General features: G+C 41.2%; 1 protein-coding gene across 1 annotated transcript in view; it reads left to right on the top strand.

Moving 5' to 3' along the window:
• The window catches only part of LOC126473956 (E3 SUMO-protein ligase NSE2-like), a 57526-nt gene extending 35604 nt beyond the window's left edge, over nucleotides 1-21922 (top strand). Inside the window, exons 4-5 of the mRNA XM_050101326.1 lie at nucleotides 4319-4478; nucleotides 21422-21922. Coding sequence (XP_049957283.1) covers nucleotides 4319-4478; nucleotides 21422-21536 — 275 coding nt within the window. The 3' untranslated portion in view covers nucleotides 21537-21922. The remainder of the gene's footprint in view (nucleotides 1-4318; nucleotides 4479-21421) is intronic.
• The last annotated feature ends 266 nt before the right edge of the window (nucleotides 21923-22188 follow it).

Genomic DNA, 22188 nt, shown 5'->3' with positions numbered 1-22188 from the left:
TTGCTGAGGTTTCAGGCTCCACCCACTACCATCCTGCCCTCTTTCCTCGTGCGATTTCTTTTCTCTCATTGAATCGAGAATGCTAGAATACTCCTTTTACTATGAGGGAGCTCTCCTCATCCAAGTCATCTGCTCCTGGGTCCAATACAGTCAACATCCTCATGCTGCAGAAACTTCCTCCTGTGGGAAAACGCTTTCTCCTTGATACCTACACCCATATTTGGACTGACGGTGTGTTTCCCACGCTTTGACGTGAACCTATTATTGTTCCCCACCTAAGCCTGGTAAAGATAAATCTTTTACTTTCAACTATCATCCAATTTCCCTTACCAGCGCCGTTTGTAAGGTGATGGAATGCATGATTAATGGCCGATTATTGTGGTGGCTGGAGTTACACCATCTTCTCACTAATGGTCAGTGTGGGTTCCGAACGCACTGCTCAGCGGTTGATCATCTCGTCACCCTGTCGATGTTCATCATGAATAATTTTCTGCAGAAGCGACAAAAAGTGGCCGGCCTTTTTGATGTGGACAAAGCCTATGATATCTGTTGGCAGACATTCTGCGTACTATGCACACATGGGGCCTTCGCGGTCTTCTTCCCACTTTCATCCAGGAATTTTTAACAGACCGAGTTTTCCAGGTATGTGTGGGTTCCTCCTTATCCCACACCTTTTCACAGGAGAACGGGGTGCCTCAGGGCTCCGTAGTGAGTGTCATCCTCTTCGCCATAGCCATCAACCCAATTATGGACTGCCTTCCAGCTGGCATTTCGGGCTCTCTTTTAGTTGACAACTTTGCTATTTATTGCAGCTCCCAGCAGATGTGTCTCCTGCAACACTGTCTTCAGCATTGTCTGGATCGTCTCTGTTCGTGGAGTGTCACAAAAGGTTTACGCTTTTCTGCTACCAAATCCATTTGTGTCAACTTCTAACAGTACAAGGCATTTCTTCCACCATCCTTGTGATTGGGCCAAAATGCACTCCCATTCGTGGATGCAACGAAGTTCTTAGAGCTTACGTTCGATAGGAAACTCAGTTGGTCTCCCCACGTGTCCTACCCGGCTGCACGCTGCACCCGGTCCCTCAATGTCCTTCGTGTATTGAGTGGTACCTCTGGGGTCTGACTGGACTGTCCTCTGCCTCTATCTATCTCTTGTACGCCCCAAGCTGAATTGTCTACTCCTCTGCACAGCGGTCTATCTTATGCTGTCTAAATTCAATACACCATTTGGGGATCCGTCTCGCCACTGGTGCCTTCCATACTAGCCCAGTTCAGAGTCTCTACACAGAAACCGGTGAACTACGACAGTCATACTGGCACGACATCCTACTCGGTAGGTATGCATGACGGCATTCTTCCATGCCAGGCCACCCTTTTCTTGATGACATTCTTGACTGCCAATACGAGATGTACGTTTCTTCTCTGTGGCCTCCCAGCATCCGTTTCGTCACCTGCTTCAGCAGCTGCAGTTCACACTTCCTGCCATTTTCCGAATGGGTGAAAGCCCTTCACCACCTTGGCTTCTGGCACAGGTTTGTGTTCATTTTGACCTCAGCTCGTTCCTGAAGGATTTGACTCCCGAGCTGACCTATCACTGCAAATTTCTCGAACTTTGCTCACAACTTGCCGATAGCATATTTTTGTAAACTGATGGGTTCCAAGTCCGCCCACAGTGTTGGCTGTGCTTTTGTCGCCGGGGATGATAAGTTTCAATACCGGCTTTTCGACCAGTGCACACTTTTTACCGCAGGGCTTTATGCACTCTATCAGGCTATTCACTACATCCGGAGGCACCAGCTCACTCGCTGTGTGATAAGCTCTGACTCCCTCAGTGCCCTTCAACGTCTGAATGATCCAGATCCAGTCCACCCCATCATTTGACAGATCCAGGACTGCCTCCATTTGTTCATGGATGGGGGAGCCCAAGTGATGTTCATGTGGGTTCCTGGCCATGTTGGTGTGCCTGGGAATGATGCTGCAGCCAAGGCCGCAGTCCATCTCAGTCTTCTATTCCCTTGCAAGATATTCGTACTTTTCTCTATCATCATATTACATCACTTTGGCGTGATGATGGTGCTCCCTTCATGGGAACAAACTCAGAGAAGTCAAACCTCTCCCCACAGCCTGGTCGACTTCCTCCCAGCCGTCTCACCGTGAGGAAGTAATGTTAGCTCGTTTGCGAATAGGGCACTGACGCTTCAGTCACCGCCACTTGTTGAATGGTAACCCTGCACCCAGCTGTCCTTACTGTAGCCAGCCATGAACAGTCAGGCATTTCCTGATCCTCTGCCCCTATTTTAGCCGCTTTGACATTTTAGCGGATGACATGAGAGCTGTGGCTCGCGTTTTAAGTTTTTTTAAAAGCAGTAATATGACAAAGAGATTTGAATTCTACCTGGTGACTCCAGTGTCTTGTCGCTGTCTTTTAGATACTCTTTCTTAATGTTTTGCCTCTGGTACCACGCGCCACAGAATTTGAATCCGCGCCAGACGTCACAGACGTCAAAGACCCTAGAGGTCTCTGCACCATTGCGCCGTAAGCTGTGGCGACGTGCACCTCCTGGCCCGCTTCCACAGTGGAACACGTGGTTCCAGCGGCCAATAGTGGCGCCCCCAATAGAGTACTTAAGCGCCTGCCTCTCGCTCAGCCAGTCAGTCTAATCTCGTGTACGTCTGTGGACACATCGCCTCGTGTTAGACAGCTTACTTACTTGTTCTGTACGAGTGGACGTGTTTGTTAGGTTTCCTGTGACTCCATTGTTCAAACTTGTTGTTGTTTGTTCTGTCGTTCGTCGGTCGTGTCCGTCCTCTCCCGTTGTCTTGTTGTTCGCGGGCGTCTCCGCGGGTCCCGCCGTGCTTTCCGTCATTTCAGTCCCGCGACCATCCCGGTCGCAGTTACAACATTGCCATTTTAGATTTGTTTTTTCTTCCTTTCTGTATTGGACCTCGAAAAGGCTTTTTGCCCTCGCAGTCCCAGCATTCTATGGTTCTGTACTGGGCGTTATGACCTTAGATGTTCTGCACGCTAAAACGCCACTTAAAAAAAAAATCGCACAGCCGACCAAATCTGCTGTGGCAGAGCACTGCATCTCACATGGACATGACATGAACAGTGCCGCCCTTCCCCCACCACCAGCTGCGGACCACTCGGAACTGCCCAGACGGAGGCTGCGGGAGAGGGGTGGAGATTATATAAAGTCGGCATCCATCAGAGATCAATCAGACACCGAGAATGCCTGAAGATGGCAAGAAGTCGGCTTGCCGAAATATCGGGCCTTTTGGATGACGCTACCCGGCTGAATACCTGAGAAATTTTCAAGATTTCTGTATGCTGGGAAAACCTCAGATCACACACTTCTATTTTGATAGCACACTGAAAGAAGAAAAGGAGTTCATGTTTTATAACTTCCTTGCACTCTGTGGGGCATGCAAATTAGTTGGTTTCTTCCTGTTTTGCCAAAGCATTTATTAGAATTCACAAAAAAATCTTTATTTTACACTGTCCTTATTGTCCTGAATCAGTGGCAGTTTCCAAATTTCTTCATATCCTGTCCTCACTTTTGTCTTCTGCTCTCTTGAGGTATGATATCCAGGGGAATAATGCCACCGCTTACCCTTGATGTGGCATGATGTCCATATTTATCAAATGATTCTACCACAAAAATCCTCACTTATAAATAAAACCATGTTGGAATTACATTCTGAAAGTACCTTTAACTGAAATCTGAAAAAGCATGCCATGTGCTTCATTCCAAACATTCTTTGCAACAACTCTCTGGAATTTATTTATAGTTCACATCATCCCCAGAGTCGTCTACAACATCATATTCTGAAAAATCAGTGGCAAAATACTCTAAATCAAGATATGACTCTGATTAATTTCATGACAGAAACAGTGCACTCCAAAGATCCACAAAAAGAAAAAATACACGCACCTCTTAAACGTGCTCGCACCTTCCAGTGATCTATACTTGCAATACAGTGTGTACTAAGAGTCACTGTTGTGTTTGAAGCATTATAATACACACAGAATAAACATTAAGGTAATGGCCTGTGAAATCACATTGCAGTGAGCTTCCAGAAAGGCTGACCACATCTGTGTTTTTTTCTGGATGATGATCTGAAAGCGTCAAATGTGAAATTTTATGTAAATTGTAGTTAGTAGGTTGTTCTTACCACAAGATATCACCAAACTTCTAAATGCTCAGCAGTAGATTGTACACAATGTATGGACTATTTCATAATTGATATAGTATATCATACTGCAGTTAGGAATTCTTATCACTGTTAAATTTCCTTTCTTTTTTTCCTTTCAGTGAGTGAAAAGGATGATATAGTCATGACAGATGCACAGATCAACATCATAGATCCTATAACAATGACAGTGCTTGAGAATCCAGTTCGCAACCGTCTGTGTAATCATGTATATAGTAAGAAGAGCATCCAAAGTTTGTTGAAAAAACCCAAACAACTCAAGTAAGTGTGCTGCACAGCTCATTTATATTGTCACTAGAAGTACTTATTCTACAAGTGGATGAAATATTATTTCTGCTACTTCAAAATGAATGGGTGCAATCCTTCATCTCTTCTATTCTGTGCTGATCTTTTCACCTGTGCATACCGATTACACCCAACATTCTGCATAATCTATTTGCTTATTTTAATCCATTTCTGCTCTTGCAATGCTTTCTTCTTTCCTCTCTACAATTTGCTAATTCAGGTTTGTGGTTTCTGGAAGCTGCAGAAGATCTTCCACTAATTTAGCCCTTCTTCTGGTAATGCTTTTCCATAGACTGTAGGTCATCCTTATTCTTTCTAGCACATCTATGTTTCTTACTGCATTGGTCCATTCAATTTTTAAAATAGCTATTGAAAGAAAGATCATTATTGTAGGAAATTATAAAAATTGTTGATTGAAGCAAAAACATGCCTTAATTGTGCCTTCCTGCAACATAATTTGTGTTCTTTACAGTAAGTAGCACTCTGTGTTTCCTACATTGTTGATATTCCTACCTGGAGTTTCGAATGTTGCATTTCTAATGATTACATAGATAAGCATTTGCAGGTGTGTAATGTCATTATGAATTTATTTTCTCACATAGGTTTGTATGTTGTTACTAATTGTTTGACATATTTCAAATTCAGAGCAGTTCGTAATACTTTTTGAAATCTGTGCATTATATTTACAGCAGTTGACAATAAATTTACAGCAGTTACCAGTTTTAAACAGTTCACAAGAAATTTCCACCATGAACTTCAGTATACATATTTATTCTTTCTTCTCTTAGAGCATCACTATAATCCTTATTGGGGGCAACAGTGGTCATGATGTTTCGTAGCAATTTATCTTGCATTCTATCTTTCATCTGTTCACTTCTATCTTCATTTATTCCTGTGAAAAATCTTTCAACAGTGTTGAGAAATGTAAGTTACTTGAAATGGCTAGGAAGTCTCAGAGACGCCTAAAAGTCTGCATGGGATTTTCAATTGTTTGTTGGGTAAGATTGATATGTATTGAGTTATTTTGTTACAGTTCACTCCACAAAATTCTGCTTTGGAGAACAACTATTTGTAAGTCATCACACAAGGGAATGCCTGCAGCACACTAGTCAACCTTGGAGTTCTTCATCATTGCGTAGTGGTTTCTGGGCTTGCAGGTCCACTTTCCATTACTTCAATGCAAATGCAGGAAAAGTGTCAGAATTTTGTATGTAGTACCAGTATATAACAATACAGCTTGTCTCTTCTCCATTAACATAACTTTTTTAAGCATGTACAAAAACTACTCAGCAGTATTTGGCTTCTTTGGTGTCTCACTATTCTTTTTGACAGAAAAACATTCAAATCCGCCCTCCAAATCCCACATCCAGCTGTCCTGACAATCATCTAGCTTGAATGATGAGTAGGCATGGTCACTTGGCAAGGATTGCATAAATTTGGAACACATTCTCATAGTTCTGGGATCCTCATGTTTATCACCTTCTCAGTAAATGTCATACATATCATTAGTTTTAACTTTCAAACTTGGTAGATACCAAGATTCTTGGTCTTCAGCTTTAATTTTGATTCAGTTTGTGTTCATTTTATTGCCTCAAGATCATCATCTCTGTACATGAAAGCCTTCCTCCAACATCAGTTGAAACTACTGCAGTTTTCTTCTTGAGATGTTATTTCTTTACCTATGTAACAGACTGGATGTAACTTGCCATCATCTGATGATTTTTGTAATAACACAGTTTCAAAGCTCTCTTTGCTTGCATCTTTGTGTTAATTCAGCCTTCTATCTTTTATGCTAGGTTTTTGAAACAGGATCTGAGGAAGAGATATATTTGTAGATCTTGAAGTTTTGCTTCTGCACTTCTTCAAATTTATGCTCCTGATTATCCCTCAGTTAATCACTTAGTTTTGTAATTGTAGAGTAATATAATATAAGCTTGTTAAAGTACCCTAGGAAACTTTGTATGGGTGTAGTAAATTTGTCCTGGAAAGTTTTGAAAGGCTTTTATCACATTGTATGACACACCCGAAAAACTCAACTGTTGTTGACGAGAATGTGTATGTTGCAAAATGAGTTTCAAAGCCGTATTTTGATGAACTTTATTTTGTCATTCCTTGATCAAACCATACCTGGACATGGATGTCAACAAGTGTCTTTCTCTCCTGGTGACAATCATCTGCATCTGCTATATTTTCTTTGCCCTACTTTCACAAAACTCTACATTGTGCCATCACCCTTTTTCATATTTGTGGGTTGTAATCTACAGGATGATTCTTATTAACATTTTTAAAAAAACTCCAAAGTGACGTAGATGACACTGAGACATGTAATTTTAATATAAGATACATGGGGCCACAAATGTTGGGAGATACTGCAAAAGTGAATGACAAATGTTGAACCTGTGACATCAGCAGATGACGTACCTCGTTGCGCATGCAGCAGCTGGGCTTGTCAATCCTACTCTCGCTGGTAAGGGGTAGTGCTACACATCGCTCTGCTAGCTACTCCGCTTTTGCAAATGTAAACAGATTCATCATAGTCTTGTATTGCCACTACCTTGAGCACTACACCCTAACAGAAGCAATGTGCATTACTTCCCCTACTGGCACGAAAGGATCAACAAGTCCAACTGCTGCACATGTTCAGTATTCATCATCCAATATTGGAGTATTTCCCAACATTTATGGCCCCATGTGTCTTTCATTAAATTAATTGTTTCATCATCATCTACATTACTTCGGAGATAGATTTTTAAATGGTTCTGGGGTTTAAATGTTAATAACTAACTAAGAATTGCACTGTATATTACTGTATATGCATGGCACCTGTTACATAGCCTAGTGAATACATCTGGAGCTGTAGCAGTTTCTTTTTATACGCAATAATTCAGTTTAATTTTTTTTTCATGTAATGCAAAGAAGTGAATTTTTTGTATGTATTTTTCTATGTAGTCTAGTATTTACTAACTTACTTTTAAGTTTTTTGTGACATTTTTAGTCCATCAGTACTCGGTCGATTGACACTTACCTGACTGTGATTGGGGAACAGTGGTGGGTTCGTGGATCTCTGGGTAGTAGGCAAAGGTGGGTATCAACCACATGGCTCCTCCTTACTCCTCAAAAACAGGATTGAGGTATTACATACTGCTGATAGTTCACACGAGCCAGACTCTCCTTTGGGGGCTGTGGCTGATCGTCTGAGAAGGCCAGCCGAACACAGAGGATATGATTACTTGACATTAGGACCTCCAAAATTACTGCAACCCCACAGGGAAATGGCGGGTAGGTCGGGAAAGAAGGGCAATGTCCACTCCGTTTGCTTGTCAGGGGCATCTCATCTGAGATGTGGAGGGGGCTCTTTCGGCAGCGATTGAGCACACTGGCTGCATCTAGCTGAAAATCATAGCTCATGTTGGCACAGATGATGCCTGCTACCTGGTTACAGATGCCACTCTCACATCCTGTAAGCAACTGGCTGATTTGGTGAAGACTGCTAGCTGTGTTCACAGGGTGGAACCAGAACTAGTATCTTGAAACATTGTTCCCAGAATCGATCACAGTCCTCTAATTTGGAGCTGAGTGGAAGCACTAAACTGGAAGCTCAGATGATTCTGTGATGATCTTGGACACAGATTTCTCTATCTCCGCTATCGGGTGGAGAAATGTAGGACTCCTCCCCACTGTTAATAGGTCACAAATGCACTTCACACAGGAAGTATCTACTAGGGTCGCGGAGTACATGTGGTGTTCATGTGTGTGTTTTTTAGAATACAGACATCTCCCCACAAGCCTGATAAGATACTTCCTGATTACAGACAGGGTAGCATTCATCATAGTAGATCAGAGAAAGAAAATGTTTATACAGTATTAGTTAACTGCAGGAAATGTCCCAGAACTAGTCTCACTTATAAGTATTAACAATGCGCACATAATATTAAGACAGAAATCTGGCTGAAATCTGATACTAATTTGTACAAGGAATGATATGAGAGTGTAGTAGAAACACGACTGAGGTTTGCACCTCTGCAGTGCTAGTTTTACAGTGTGGCTGCGGGCACCGATCAGATGGCGATTGGGGTATGGCCCACGCATAGTGCTGAAGCAGTGATAGCAGCATTTGCAAGTATTGGTAGCACTGCCTAGCAGCTGTCATCCAGGCCCATGCATCCCGATGGCTTTTGAACTTGTTGGAGAAGGGTATACCAGATTCCCCCCCCTCCCCCTCCCATGTGGTTGAGGGGTTTGCAAGGGTTGGCACTCCTGTCTGTAGATACAAGCGGAGTTGATAGGTGTGTTGATGCTACAAACTCCGAGGAGTATCAACTGTCATAAGATGCCGCCCATGGATGGCCACCATCATAGCCAGCATCCATGAAAGTTTTGCTCCATAGGAACATGCCCGGACCACTGAGCCTGGGGAGTATTTTCCAGCATGTCGGATCCTACGTTCCAAGGGCTGTGGTGGTACCAGGAGGTGGAGGAGCGTACATGGCTGTTGCTCACGGAGGAGCTCCGCCAGGCAGCAGTCTGAACAGGAACGGTGCTCTAGGTGCTCAAGAACATTACGAGTGCCACTGCCTTGGTAGATGTGCCCACTGATTTCAACATTTGTTGTTTAAAAGTCATTGGGGGATGGGTAAAAAGATGAGCCAAACAAGTTTTGAATACCAGAATGAGATTTTCATTCTGCAGTGGAGTGTGAGACTCGAATTCGGGACCTTTGCCTTTCGCGGGCAAGTGGTCTATCAACTGAGCTACCCAAGCACGACTCACGCCCCGTACTCGTAGCTCCAAGATGGCGTAAGGCAGTTGAGAGGGATGGAAATTATGTGGAGAAATGAAAACATTGTTCCTAAAGGATGTATCTACACACTGTAAAACTTTCAAACATGTAGAATAAAAGACGGATTTTTAAAAAAAGGTGTGCATTTCTTTTGGAGTGACCCTCGTACATTAATTTTCCTATTTGTGTGTTTGTGCTACATAACAGTGATGTTATTATAGGCTGACTACATCATGTGCCCTATGCTCTGAATCACTACTTTTACATGCGACACATCTTTCCGAAAGACGGAAACTGAATTCCTGAAAAAGTTTTTCGCTGTCATGTTTACAGGTCAAGGTCTGAAGCGGATTTGCTAGCCCAGTTAACTACGGCGCCTGGAAAACAGCAGATGTAATTTGATTTAGTCAACACAATCGCTATTTCTCTGTAGTTAGACGAGGTGCAAACAGCTTCAGTCTAATATTTCTACGTATCCTTCGCTGTACATAAAGCCACTCCGTCAGTACTAGCTGAAATTTTTAAAAACAAGACGAAACATGACAGCCCAAGCACGTTTCAATACCAGCTGTGTTTACATGCAGCGAAAATCGATTGAGGGACTGGAAAACTGGCAACCAGAAACGTATTTCCAGAATCGATTTTGAAGTGTTTACGTGACCACCCAGGAGAGGTATTGAGACATCGGCTTACAGAATCCGGTTTTGGGAGCCCCATGTAAACACAATGAATACCTGCTATCATCGGCTCGCGATATAACGTGACATGAGCTATGACTAGGCTTACAAAAGCGCATGATGATCATGATTTCAATGCTTCAGAAATTTAACGTTCTTTGTTTGGTGGTTCGACTATATACTTTTGTAATACGAAAATATGCAGTGTACATGTTGCTGTAAATGAAAGATCCTTCCAAAACCCCTTTTTTTGTGTATTTTCACCCAGGAGAAATTGTATTTTTTTTTTTAACCGGGAAATCCAGGAATTTTTTTTCCTTGTCCATGTATACGCCCTGTATTAGTAATAAGATGACTACTAAGAACTAGGAGAGAGCCCCAAATCACATGTTAGTGAGGATTAATGGAATCAGCTCCCAGTTTATTTGGGAAAGATGGAATTTAAATCTCTGGCTGGCTGTTTTTATTAGATTTGATGCATGTTTTCAGCACCACTTGTGAACCAGGTGCCAAGATTTTTTCAACAAAATCATACGCAGTTTCTTTTGTAGTCCTTGTGCAACTGATCTTGTGGTCCACTGCAAATGAGCTCACATTGATGCAAAACACTATCTGAGAAGAGAAACAATGGCAAGTTTGTACTCTTACTAGGTTGCAGTTGTATTAGTACTTTTGTGTCATGCAAGTTGGATAATACACATAAGTATCTGTGCACATAGAATGGAACATACACTTATGATTCATTTATAGAATAAAATTGTTGAAATGATGATCTGTGATTCTACCATACTTCAGGTAACAACAAAACCAATCAATTATTGATAAAATTATTTAATTGTATAGATAAAAAAATCTACCCACTAAGCGGAAAGTGTCTTTCCTTCTCATCCCGTACAGTAAGACTCCCCTGATCCGCAGTTCTGGGTGACTTTCACAAAATCTAACCCTTTTCCTAGACCTCTTCAGTCCTTTTCCTTCACCCTTCTTCTTTCCCCTTCAACCCTTCTACCTGAAGAAGGAGCCACTGGCTCCGAAAGCTTGCCTATCACAACAGTGTTGTAAGTGTGTGTTCTGCCACCACTTGGTGAATAGATTTTTTTATCTATCCAATTAAATAATACTGCAGCTTTAGGGTATACCCGCAGTGATTGGAAAATATAGTGTTCTTTGTAGTCATTGAAAGTTTGTTACTGGTCTTGAAGTCAGTGCAAACTCTGCCATTTCCTTTGGCTTAACAGTGATGTCAGTGCCACCCTACAGTGAAGTCAGGTGTGGACTGCTCTGTCACTGCCTTTTACACGGCCTTATCAAGCTGACTCCTGAAAATAGTCACCAATTCCCTTCGGACCTCTCTCTTTCCTCAACAGCCCAACATAAGTATGGCCGTAGTATAGGTCAATGATATCCACTGCCATATCCCTTAAAAGGGCATCCACACCCATTCTGCACGTGCTAATCAGCGCAGCAGTTTAACTTTTGTCCATACACTTTCTTAGATGTGTTGCAGCTTGCTTGAGACTATTGTTGTTGTTGTTGTTGTTGTGGTCTTCAGTCCTGAGACTGGTTTGATGCAGCTCTCCATGCTACTCTATCCTGTGCAAGCTTCTTCATCTCCCAGTACCTACTGCAACTTACATCCTTCTGAATCTGCTTAGTGTATTCATCTCTTGGTCTCCCCCTATGATTTTTACCCTCCACGCTGCCCTCCAATACTAAATTGGTGATCCCTTGATGCCTCAGAACATGTCCTACCAACCGATCCCTTCTTCTGGTCAAGTTGTGCCACAAACTTCTCTTCTCCCCAATCCTATTCAATACTTCCTCATTAGTTACGTGATCTACCCATCTAATCTTCAGCATTCTTCTGTAGCACCACATTTCAAAAGCTTCTATTCTCTTCTTGTCCAAACTATTTATCGTCCATGTTTCACTTCCATACATGGCTACACTCCATACAAATACTTTCAGAAACGACTTCCTGACACTTAAATCTATACTCGATGTTAACAAATTTCTCTTCTTCAGAAACGCTTTCCTTGCCATTGCCAGTCTACATTTTATATCCTCTCTACTTCGTCCATCATCAGTTATTTTGCTCCCCAAATAGCGAAACTCCTTTACTACTTTAAGTGTCTCATTTCCTAATCTAATACCCTCAGCACCACCCGACTTAACTCGACTACATTCCATTCTCCTCGTTTTGCTTTTGTTGATGTTCATCTTATATCCTCCCTTCAAGACACCATCCATTCCGTTCAACTGCTCTTCCAAGTCCTTTGCTGTCTCTGACAGAATTACAATGTCATCGGCGAACCTCAAAGTTTTTATTTCTTCTCCATGGATTTTAATACCTACTCCAAATTTTTCTTTTGTTTCCTTTACTGCTTGCTCAATATAGAGATTGAATAACATCGGGGAGAGGCTACAACCCTGTCTTACTCCCTTCCCAACCACTGCTTCCCTTTCATGTCCATCAACTCTTATAACTGCCATCTGGTTTCTGTACAAGTTGTAAATAGCCTTTCGCTCCCTGTATTTTACCCCTGCCACCTTTAGAATTTGAAAGAGAGTATTCCAGTCAACATTGTCAAAAGCTTTCTTTAAGTCTACAAATGCTAGAAACGTAGGTTTGCCTTTCCTTAATCTTTCTTCTAAGATAAGTCGTAAGGTCAGTATTGCCTCACGTGTTCCAGTATTTCTACAGAATCCAACTGATCTTCCCCGAGGTCGGCTTCTACTAGTTTTTCCATTCGTCTGTAAAGAATTCGTGTTAGTACTTTGCAGCTGTGGCTTATTAAACTGATGGTTCGGTAATTTTCACATCTGTCAACACCTGCTTTCTTTGGGATTGGAATTATTATATTCTTCTTGAAGTCTGAGGGTATTTCGCCTGTCTCATACATCTTGCTCACCAGATGGTAGAGTTTTGTCAGGACTGGCTCTCCCAAGGCCGTCAGTAGTTCTAATGGAATTTTGTCTACTCCGAGGCCTTGTTTTGACTCAGGTCCTTCAGTGCTCCGTCAAACTCTTCACGCAGTATCGTATCTCCCATTTCATCTTCATCTACATCCTCTTCCATTTCCATAATATTGTCCTCAAGTGCATCGCCCTTGTATAGACCCTCTATATACTCCTTCCACCTTTCTGCTTTCCCTTCTTTGCTTAGAACTGGGTTTCCATCTGAGCTCTTGATGTTCATACATGTGGTTCTCTCATCTCCAAAGGTCTCTTTAATTTTCCTGTAGGCAGTATCTATCTTACCCCTAGTGAGATAAGCCTCTACATCCTTACATTTGTCCTCTAGCCATCCCTGCTTAGCCATTTTGCACTTCCTGTCGATCTCATTTTTCAGACGTTTGTATTCCTTTTTGCCTGCTTCATTTACTGCATTTTTATATTTTCTCCTTTCATCAATTAAATTCAATATTTCTTCTGTTACCCAAGGATTTCTACTAACCCTCTTCTTTTTACCTACTTGATCGTCTGCTGCCTTCACTACTTCATCCCTCAGAGCTACCCATTCTTCTTCTACTGTATTTCTTTCCCCCATTCCTTTCAATTGTTCCCTTATGCTCTCCCTGAAACTCTGTACATCCTCTGGTTCTTTCAGTTTATCCAGGTCCCATCTCCTTAAAATCCCACCTTTTTGCAGTTTCTTCAGTTTTAATCTACAGGTCATAACCAATAGATTGTGGTCAGAGTCCACATCTGCCCCTGGAAATGTCTTACAATTTAAAACCTGGTTCCTAAATCTCTGTCTTACCATTATATAATCTATCTGATACCTTTTAGTATCTCCAGGGTTCTTCCATGTATACAACCTTCTATCATGATTCTTAAACCAAGTGTTAGCTATGATTAAGTTGTGCTCTGTGCAAAATTCTATCAGGCGGCTTCCTCTTTCATTCCTTAGACCCAATCCATATTCACGTACTACGTTTCCTTCTCTCCCTTTTCCTACACTCGAATTCCAGTCACCCATGACTATTAAATTTTCGTCTCCCTTCACTATCTGAATAATTTCTTTTATTTCATCATACATTTCTTCATTTTCTTCGTCATCTGCAGAGCTAGTTGGCATATAAACTTGTACTACTGTAGTAGGTGTGGGCTTCGTATCTATCTTGGCCACAATAATGCGTTCACTATACTGTTTGTAGTAGCTTACCCGCATTCCTATTTTGCTATTCATTATTAAACCTACTCCTGCATTACCCCTATTTGACTTTGTGTTTATAACCCTGTAGTCACCTGACCAAAAGTCTTGTTCCTCCAGCCACCGAACTTCACTAATTCCCACTATATCTAACTTTAACCTATCCATTTCCCTTTTTAAATTTTCTAACCTACCTGCCCGATTAAGGGATCTGACATTCCACGCTCCGATCCGTAGAACGCCAGTTTTCTTTCTCCTGATAACGACATCCTCTTGAGTAGTCCCCGCCCGGAGATCCGAATGGGGGACTATTTTACCTCCGGAATATTTTACCCAAGAGGACGCCATCATCATTTAATCATACAGTAAAGCTGCATGCCCTCGGGAAAAATTACGGCCGTAGTTTCCCCTTGCTTTCAGCCGTTCGCAGTACCAGCACAGCAAGGCCGTTTTGGTCATTGTTACAAGGCCAGATCAGTCAATCATCCAGACTGTTGCCCTTGCAACTACTGAAAAGGCTGCTGCCCCTCTTCAGGAACCACACGTTTGTCTGGCCTCTCAACAGATACCCCTCCGTTGTGGTTGTACCTACGGTACGGCTATCTGTATCGCTGAGGCACGCAAGCCTCCCCACCAACGGCAAGGTCCATGGTTCATGGGGAGGGGGTATTTTGAGAGAGAGAGGGATGCTTGAGACTATAGTCTGATTTAAAGTAGTTGTCACTTGACAGGCAACGGGCTGCGGGTCTCCCGCCACCAATAAACCATTGGCAGCCGGCGCTGTCGGCTGCCACTGCGTTGCCACTTTGCTCTGCTGAGCCGACTAAGGCATTGTGCCAGCCAGTCCTCAGCGAGCCGTTGTAGACGTGCGGGTGAGAGATTTGAGTGATTTCTAGCTTCACGTGCTTACGATGTCTGATGAAAGCAGTCACAAGAGAGGGAGGCCGAGGCTGCACACTCCTCGGAAAGCTCCAAAAAGTGGCAGACATGGCGTCGTTATACGCAGTTACGCGCGTGAATACGTGTGTTCCTTAAGGGAGTATTTTGAGAGAGAGAGGGATGCAGGAGGGCCTCTCGTTCCTTTGGATAAGGTGGTGGAGCGAACCGCAGCTGCTCTACAAGTTAGCGAGCGATCAGTAATAAGAATCTGCAAGGAGAAATTTACGAAAGAAGGCTCAAGTGAATCATCTAAATTGGATACACCTGGGAAAAAGAGGCGACTAGAGAAGAGGGTCACAAAACTTGACTCTTTTCAGGAAGATGCCATTCATCGTCAAATATACGCATTTTATTCGAGGAAGGAGTATCCAACACTCGAAAAACTACATGCTACCCTCACAGCAGCTGACCTGTTTCGGGGTAGTAAATCGTCTTTGTTACGAGTCGTGAAAATGTTAGGATTCCGCTATAAATCCATCTCTGGCAGAAAGTTACTAATGGAACGCCAAGATATTGCAGCCTGGCAATGCCGCTTTCTTAGAGAATTAGTGGGGACAAATTTTGATGATATCGTTTGGGTTGATGAAACATGGGTGAATGCAGGACACAGTTTAAAAAAAGGCTGGACAGACTGTACCATCAGCAGAAGTATGGCAGCTCCAATCGGCAGAGGAAAAAGGATAATTGTAGCACATGCCGGAAATTCAAAACGTTTCATTCCAAATTGTCTGCTGCTATTCAGTTCAAATAAGACCTCCAACTACCACGAAGAGATGAACCACAATACTTTTGTGAAATGGTTTGAAGACTGTGTGCTCCAGAACTTAACAAAAAACTCTATCATTGTTATGGATAACGCTCCTTATCATTCAGTAATACAAGACAAAGCACCCACAAAGGCAACGAGGAAAAACGACATTGTTAGCTGGTTACAGAAACATAAGGTGCAGTTCGACAGTAATTTTACAAGGGCAGAATTATTAGAACTTGTATCGCAACACAAGCCAAAGAACCCGATTTACATTGTGGATGAAGTAGCAAAAAAATATGGGCATCAAGTGCTCAGATTGCCTCCTTACCATTGCCATTTCAGCGCAATATAGCTGATTTGGGCTAAGGTTAAACGGCATATTGCTGCAGAAAATAAGAAATTCACCTTAACCGAAGTGGAACGCCTTTTAAAAGAGGCAGTTGAAATTGTGACCTCGGAAGACTGGCAGAAGGCAGTACATCACATGAAAGGAGTGATACAGGATGCATGGAACAATGAAGTTATCTTACAACAAAGTGTCGAAGACTTGATTATATCTGTCAATACGAGCAGCGAGACGGATAGTTCCACTGACTCTGACTCTGAATTAAGCGGTGTTTTCGCATTGTCTGATTAGTGTGTAGTGTACTTACTGCCATTAAATATTGTGTTTGTGAATTTATTTCGATTAATTCTTATTTTTGTTGTGAGACTAAGAAACATTGTTTGGCCAGCTCTCATCATCTCCTTACGGTAAGTTAGACTGAATTTTAATTCTATTTCATTTTGTATATACACCAAGATGTTATTCAATGTGTGTAATAGTTTTCGAGATTTGCAATCTAAAGAAGAAAACTTTTCCGGACGCGAAAATTTCTCACACTTCAATCGTTACTTTACTGTATGATTAAATGATGGTGTCCTCGTGGGTAAAATATTCCGGAGGTAAAATAGTTCCCCATTCGGATCTCCGGGCGGGGACTACTCAAGAGGACGTTGTTATCAGGAGAAAGAAAACTGGCGTTCTATGGATCGGAGCGTGGAATGTCAGATCCCTTAATCGGGCAGGTAGGTTAGAAAATTTAAAAAGGGAAATGGATAGGTTAAAGTTAGATATAGTGGGAATTAGTGAAGTTCGGTGGCAGGAGGAACAAGACTTCTGGTCAGGTGATTACAGGGTTATAAATACAAAATCAAATAGGGGTAATGCAGGAGTAGGTTTAATAATGAATAAAAAAATAGGAGTGCGGGTTAGCTACTACAAACAGCATAGTGAACGCATTATTGTGGCCAAGATAGACACAAAGCCCATGCCTACTACAGTAGTACAAGTTTATATGCCAACTAGCTCTGCAGATGATGAAGAAATTGATGAAATGTATGACGAGATAAAAGAAATTATTCAGGTAGTGAAGGGAGACGAAAATTTAATAGTCATGGGTGACTGGAATTCGTCAGTAGGAAAAGGGAGAGAAGGAAACATAGTAGGTGAATATGGATTGGGGGGAAGAAATGAAAGAGGAAGCCGCCTTGTAGAATTTTGCACAGAGCATAACTTAATCATAGCTAACACTTGGTTCAAGAATCATAAAAGAAGGTTGTATACCTGGAACAATCCTGGAGATACTAAAAGGTATCAGATAGATTATATAATGATAAGACAGAGATTTAGGAACCAGGTTTTAAATTGCAAGACATTTCCAGGGGCAGATGTGGATTCTGACCACAACCTATTGGTTATGAACTGCAGATTGAAACTGAAGAAACTGCAAAAAGGTGGGAATTTAAGGAGATGGGACCTGGATAAACTGAAAGAACCAGAGGTTGTACAGAGTTTCAGGGAGAGCATAAGGGAACAATTGACAGGAATGGGGGAAAGAAATACAGTAGAAGAAGAATGGGTAGCTCTGAGGGATGAAGTAGTGAAGGCAGCAGACGATCAAGTAGGTAAAAAGACGAGGGCTAATAGAAATCCTTGGGTAACAGAAGAAATATTGAATTTAATTGATGAAAGGAGAAAATATAAAAATGCAGTAAATGAAGCAGGCAAAAAGGAATACAAACGTCTGAAAAATGAGATCGACAGGAAGTGCAAAATGGCTAAGCAGGGATGGCTAGAGGACAAATGTAAGGAAGTAGAGGCTTGTCTCACTAGGGGTAAGATAGATACTGCCTACAGGAAAATTAAAGAGACCTTTGGAGAGAAGAGAACCACTTGTATGAATATCAAGAGCTCAGATGGCAACCCAGTTCTAAGCAAAGAAGGGAAGGCAGAAAGGTGGAAGGAGTATATAGAGGGTTTATACAAGGGCGATTTACTTGAGGACAATATTATGGAAATGGAAGAGGATGTAGATGAAGATGAAATGGGAGATAAGATACTGCGTGAAGAGTTTGACAGAGCACTGAAAGACCTGAGTCGAAACAAGGCCCCGGGAGTAGACAACATTCCATTAGAACTACTGATAGCCTTGGGAGAGCCAGTCATGACAAAACTCTACCATCTGGTGAGCAAGATGTATGAGACAGGCGAAATACCCACAGACTTCAAGAAGAATATAATAATTCCAATCCCAAAGAAAGCAGGTGTTGACAGATGTGAAAATTACCGAACTATCAGTTTAATAAGTCACAGCTGCAAAATACTAACGCGAATTCTTTACAGACGAATGGAAAACTGGTAGAAGCGAACCTCGGGGAAGATCAGTTTGGATTCCGCAGAAATGTTGGAACACGTGAGGCAATACTAACCTCATGACTTATCTTAGAAGAAAGATTAAGGAAAGGCAAACCTACGTTTCTAGCATTTGTAGACTTAGAGAAAGCTTTTGACAATGTTAACTGGAATACTCTCTTTCAAATTCTGAAGGTTGCAGGGGTAAAATACAGGGAGCGAAAGGCTATTTACAATTTGTACAGAAACCAGATGGCAGTTATAAGAGTCGAGGGGCATGAAAGGGAAGCAGTGGTTGGGAAAGGAGTGAGACAGGGTTGTAGCCTCTCCCCGATGTTATTCAATCTGTATATTGAGCAAGCAGTAAAGGAAACAAAAGAAAAATTTGGAGTAGGTATTAAAATTCATGGAGAAGAAATAAAAACTTTGAGGTTCGCCGATGACATTGTAATTCTGTCAGAGACAGCAAAGGACTTGGAAGAGCAGTTGAACGGAATGGACAGTGTCTTGAAGGGAGGACATAAGATGAACATCAACAAAAGCAAAACGAGGATAATGGAATGTAGTCAAATTAAATCGGGTGATGCTGAGGGGATTAGATTAGGAAATGAGACACTTAAAGTAGTAAAGGAGTTTTGCTATTTTGGGAGTAAAATAACTGATGATGGTCGAAGTAGAGAGGATATAAAATGTAGACTGGCAATGGCAAGGAAATCGTTTCTGAAGAAGAGAAATTTGTTAACATCGAGTATAGATTTAAGTGTTAGGGAGTCGTTTCTGAAAGTATTTGTATGGAGTGTAGCCATGTATGGTAGTGAAACATGGACGATAACCAGTTTGGACAAGAAGAGAATAGAAGCTTTCGAAATGTGGTGCTACAGAAGAATGCTGAAGATAAGGTGGGTAGATCACGTAACTAATGAGGAGGTATTGAATAGGATTGGGGAGAAGAGAAGTTTGTGGCACAGCTTGACTAGAAGAAGGGATCGGTTGGTAGGACATGTTTTGAGGCATCAAGGGATCACAAATTTAGTATTGGAGGGCAGCGTGGAGGGTAAAAATCGTAGAGGGAGACCAAGAGATGAATACACTAAGCAGACTCAGAAGGATGTAGGTTGCAGTAAGTACTGGGAGATGAAGAAGCTTGCACAGGATAGAGTAGCATGGAGAGCTGCATCAAACCAGTCTCAGGACTGAAGACCACAACAACAACAATAATTAATGTATTAACGGCCCAAATTAAAATTAAGAAAATATATTTGATGTGCTTATAGATACCACTGATACCGATACTGTACGTAAGTTTCAAAATATTTACATAATATTTATAGGAGATAAGAGATTTTAAAAGTCATACTTGTTTAGAGTTCAGTACTGACAGGGGTGCTTAAAAACGCTGTTTTTAGAAATTTATATACAGGAAACGTGATGCACTACGAAAACTTTTAAGGATTCTTTGCTGAGTGTATTATTTTGGTAATGAATGGAAAAAAATATTTTGCTGTGACACCAATAGTTTTTCAGTAATGACGTGATAAGTTAGAAGCTGTTTGCGAAATCGAGAATTTAAATGGTTTCAAACAAATTAACGTAACTCTTGTCCTAATTAAAATTAAGAATAGATATTTGACAGATTGAGAGACATTGTAGAGATATACATCGTATGTGGGTTTGAAATTTTTTACTGACTTTTTGTAGTAGATACAGGCTTTAAAACTACTTTCTATCGCCGGGGGTAGCGATGCGCTGAGGCGGCTGCCTCCAGCCAGTGCTTGACGTGACAACGCCGCAACTTCGCAGCGCAGACGTCAAGTGACAACTACTTTAAATCAGACTATAGATTTGTTTTACGTGGCAGAGCTATTTTGGCACATGCTGAAAGTTTCATTTTATGAAACAATCTTACTTTCATCTGTGGCACGTTTCAAATGTTAAACATGTCATTCCCTGCAGTAGAAGTTGATATTCTCCAATTCAAAAGTGGTAGCTGCACTGCTCAGTATGTTGATATGGAATTAAAACATTCTGCAACACACTGGTAGGTCTACCCAACATCTTTTCAATCTGGCAGCATGAGGACTAGCTCACCCACACAGAATGTTTGAGAAAATGACGTCTTTTGTGTAAGCAAGACTGAAGATACAAACTATCCTTTGGCAATTTGTGCAACAAACCATTGGGAAATATTATTCCATGGCCTGTTATTGGCCAGTGAAAGGCCCGCAGTAGTTGAAGATTATATAAATACAAGAACTTTTTATAAAGTACTCTCCATATGGTAGTATGAGATGTATCAAGTGCTACAACAATGTGGATTTTCTCGGCGGTCTACAAAATGCATTCTTCTTGGTCAGGGACATAATCAGTCTGGGTCTACCTCAATTTGCTGTTTATAGTGCAGCAGCTCATATCCCAGCAATACGACAATGAACAGTAGTGGCTGTCTGTGTCCTGGAAATGCTTTTTGATTCACTCTCATGTGCATTATAACTTATGTGGCCTTACGTAAAAATTACATTTGTCTGTTCACAAAATTTTCTGCATCTTCATTTTTGAAGAGTTCTAGCAAGTGCCACTTTGTGATTGGCTATTTTTGTTCATGTCCATCAGAATTATTGCAATAGCTCTGGTGTTTGTTTTATTTGTGATGTTTAATTTTCGGTGTTAGGTTAACATTCTTGGCATAAGAATTAGTGAATTAACATGTCTGGTAATGTAATAAATATGATGATCACTTATACTTTAAAAATGATGACTTATACTTTTAAAAAATGTGTCTCTTTAATAATATGACTCTTCTGATGCTTAAGAAATTAGTACTTTTAATTTGTATAAAAAATGTCTTTTTAATAATATGACTTCTGATGCTTAAGAAATTAGTACTTTTAATTTGTAATAACATTATAGACTCAGCCTAATATTACAAATATGTGCCTTTATAGGTGTCCAGTGGTAGGGTGCCCTATCAGAACAACATTCACCATGGATGATTTGGAGTCTGATCATGAGTTAGAGGAGCATATCAACAAGATTAAGTCTGCTGGTGGAAAAAAATGATGTTTTTCTGGACTATCCATGTTGGCTGTTTTCTGTAAATTCTGTGCCCACATTTACTTATTTCATAGGCCTAATATAGTGATCAGTATTTCCAAGTGGCTGTGCAGTGCACGAAAGTGGATGCAGCTGATCACAAATTTGTTAAGTCTTTGTGACTTTCATAAGTATCTATTTTTGTACTGGTGTTTATTTTTCAGTTGCATATTTATTAATAAAGATTAAACTTTCATTAAAATAGATGAAATAGTCATCAGAAGTGACTACAGATCAGTGTACATAGTGAGATTGAGTTCAGTGTGACATATTGTTTTAAAATAACTGATGTGAATATGCACCAGGTTGTAAACATGATGTGTGTTTGAGTTTCCATAAAATGTTTGAATAAGTCTACTATCCATTACAACCCTTGTCCCTTCAACCTATTTACATTCTTTCAGTCCTGTTCAATATTTCATTCAGTCTTGCTGTGGGCTATACTGTAAAATTAGCAGTGTCTCCTAGAATGGTGGTGGTTGAACACATGATTTTACAAAAGCTAGACTTTTTTATAGTGTCATATGGAGAACTGTGACCACTGCTATATAAAACTCTGCTACAGATGAAGATACTAGCAATAGTGAAGAGATTTTCATATTTTATCCTCACTGCAGAT

Source organism: Schistocerca serialis, chromosome 4, assembly GCF_023864345.2.
Source record: "Schistocerca serialis cubense isolate TAMUIC-IGC-003099 chromosome 4, iqSchSeri2.2, whole genome shotgun sequence".
Classification (NCBI taxonomy): Eukaryota; Metazoa; Arthropoda; class Insecta; order Orthoptera; family Acrididae; genus Schistocerca; species Schistocerca serialis.
The sequence above is the reverse complement of the archived record's forward strand: the minus strand, read 5'-3'. Positions and strand labels throughout refer to the sequence as shown.